Here is a 2618-nt window from a genome sequence, read left to right as displayed (position 1 = left end):
GGTGCCGGGGTCCCCGGCACAGCCAGACTGCAAGGGCCGGAAGGTGGGGGGTGCCGAGGGTGGGGAGGACTCTGGCCTCTCCGGCGTGGTCCCCCCACTTGGGAGGGAAGCCGCCATCCTGCGGCCACAGAGGCAGCCCTGTGCCGTGGGCCCCCAACCCAGGGCAGCCAGGGCTGGATGGAGGGGCGGCTGGTCTGGAGAGGGCTGAGCGGTGCATCCAGGGGCCACAGAAGGCCTGGGCAGGGAGGGGCTGGGCCTGCCCCCCTGCAGCGCTCACCTGCCGGGACGAGGGCCCCGCGGCTCTGGGCTCTGCTTACAGCAGGGGGGAGGGCGGGCCCTGAGCACACTTGGTGACAGTACCCGTCACATCGGATGCGAGGGCCAGATGGTCCTGGGAGGAGCCAGTCGGGAGTGGCATCCATGGGCAGTCCCTGGGCCTCAGTTTCCCCATCTGTGCAGCCAGAGCCCCTTCTTTCTGCTCTTTAGATGAGGCAAGTCTGTGGGTAGTGTGCTGTGGTGCCGTGCACCTGCTGCGGTCTGGGGGCAGCCTGGGCCCATCGGGGGCCTTAGGTGGGTGTGCGTCCTGCCCTCCATCCCTGTGTGCCTGGTGGGGGACCAGCCGGGTGGTGACAGGGCACTGTCCCTCTCGAGTCTGCTCGCAGCAGGACCTCACGTTGTGTGGGCCCTGGTGAGGTGCCCAGGGGTGCTCCCACCCACGGGACCCTGGTCTGTGGCCACTCGCGTGGGCTGTGCCAGGCCCTCAGCCCTCCGCCCTGCCCCCCCGCTGATCCGGCTGGTCTAGCTGGCCAGGTGGTGGCCACTGGGGCTGTAGGAGCCCAAGTCCCCAGGGCCTTCATGGCCTGCGGGGGGGCAGCGTCCCTCCCCTGGGTCACATTGGGGTCTGTTGAGATGTGGCATGAAGCTGCTCCGCAGAGCAGAGGAGTGAGGTGAGGAGGGTGCCGGGGTGGGGGGCGGGCAGAGCCCGGACGGCCCCGGAGCAGAGTCGGGGCACTGGGCAGGGAGGCGGTGGGGCAGGGTCCGGCCTGGTGGCTGACCGCCTGCCCGTGTCTGCAGCGCTCCTTCACCCTCATCGTGGAGGCCTGGGACTGGGACAATGACACCACCCCGGACGGTGAGTATGCTGGGGGCTGGGCGGCGGGCGGGCAGTGCCCGCAGGGCTCCCTCAGGACGCAGGGGGGCTGACCCCCTTTAGCCACATGCGTGTGGTCAGATTCCTGGTCCTCTGCCTGCTGGGGACAAAGGCCCATGTACCTGTACCCCAGGGATCCAGTGTGCTGTTTCCCTCTTTGCCCTGGCTGCTAGGAAGCTCTGACACAGTTGCCATGTGCGGAGCTGTGCCTGTACCCTGACCCCACTCTCGGCTTCTGTACTGTCATCCTGATGCGAGTGTTTTCCCGCGGCCGTGTCAGGCACACGGCAGAGTGAGCGCCCCTGCGAGGCTCCTCCTCTGCCTGCATGTCATAGAATGTGGGGCTCACTGGCCCTTCCCTGAGGCTCACGTGCTGGTCGGCCCGCCTGTGCATGGGGGTCTGTGGGCCTTACGGTGACAGGGCAGAGGGCTTCTCCGGGGACAAATTGGGAGAAGCAGCATGTGTCTGCATGGGGGGGGCATGGGGGGGGTGACGAGGTTAGCGAAGCCAAGGTCAGGTCACGGAGGCTGTGGCCCCGTGAGGATGCTGGCCTTTTCCTGGAGGCGGGATTGCTCAGGCCACCACGTGTAGCATGGACTGTTGGGCCAGGATGGAGGCCGGGGCACAGGCCGCTGGGTGCTGGGACCAGGGGTGGCCTGTGGGGTGAGTGAGGCTCTGGCCACTCCAAAGGGAGATGTCATGAGAGAGAGGGTGGGGTCAGGGACAGCCTGAGGAGCAGGCAGGACGGAGGAGCCAGTGTGGCCCCTGTAGACACCCCTGGGTGCCCAGGCTGCCCGGAGGGGCGGGGCCCGGGGCAGTGGTCAGTGGGGATGGTCAGCCAGACACATTGGCCAGATGGGCTCCGTGGGGTGTGGGGAGTGAGGCCATGCCAGGATGGGGCGAGGGTGGGAGTGCTCCCCAGGCTCTTAATCAGTGTGGCGGGAGGAGGGGCGAGGTGCCCGCTCACCCCCTCGTGGCTTAATTTGAAGTGAGGCCTGGCTTCCAGATCACGGAACCCACGTGTGTCTCAGGGGTGGGAGAAGCCTTGTGTTAAGATGGGGGGGGATGGGGGCAGGCCCTGGGAGTGGGGGGGCAGCGCGGCTGGCCCCGCCCCCCTCCCCGTGGCGCGCACCCCCTGGGGTCGCCGCTGACTCTGCCGCCCCCCAGAGGAGCTGCTGATCGAGCGGGTGTCGCACGCGGGCATGATCAACCCCGAGGACCGCTGGAAGAGCCTGCACTTCAGCGGCCACGTGGCGCACCTGGAGCTGCAGATCCGCGTGCGCTGCGACGAGAACTACTACAGCGCCACGTGCAACAAGTTCTGCCGGCCACGTGACGACTTCTTCGGCCACTACACCTGCGACCAGTACGGCAACAAGGCTTGCATGGACGGCTGGATGGGCAAGGAGTGCAAGGAGGGTGAGTGTGCCCGGGGGGCCCAGCGGGGTGGGGGGGAGGGGTCCACGG

The 2618-nt window shown here is 68.1% G+C and overlaps 1 protein-coding gene across 1 annotated transcript in view; it reads left to right on the top strand.

Annotated features, from left to right (window-relative positions):
* JAG2 (jagged canonical Notch ligand 2) overlaps nt 1–2618 on the top strand; it is a 22814-nt gene that overhangs the window by 6792 nt on the left and 13404 nt on the right. The window contains exons 4-5 of the mRNA XM_077756743.1: nt 1075–1132; nt 2319–2570. Coding sequence (XP_077612869.1) covers nt 1075–1132; nt 2319–2570 — 310 coding nt within the window. The remainder of the gene's footprint in view (nt 1–1074; nt 1133–2318; nt 2571–2618) is intronic.

The sequence above is a fragment of the Crocuta crocuta genome, unplaced genomic scaffold (genome assembly GCF_008692635.1).
Source record: "Crocuta crocuta isolate KB4526 unplaced genomic scaffold, BGI_CrCroc_1.0 scaffold729, whole genome shotgun sequence".
Lineage (NCBI taxonomy): Eukaryota > Metazoa > Chordata > Mammalia > Carnivora > Hyaenidae > Crocuta > Crocuta crocuta.
This window is presented reverse-complemented; position numbering and strand designations above follow the sequence as displayed.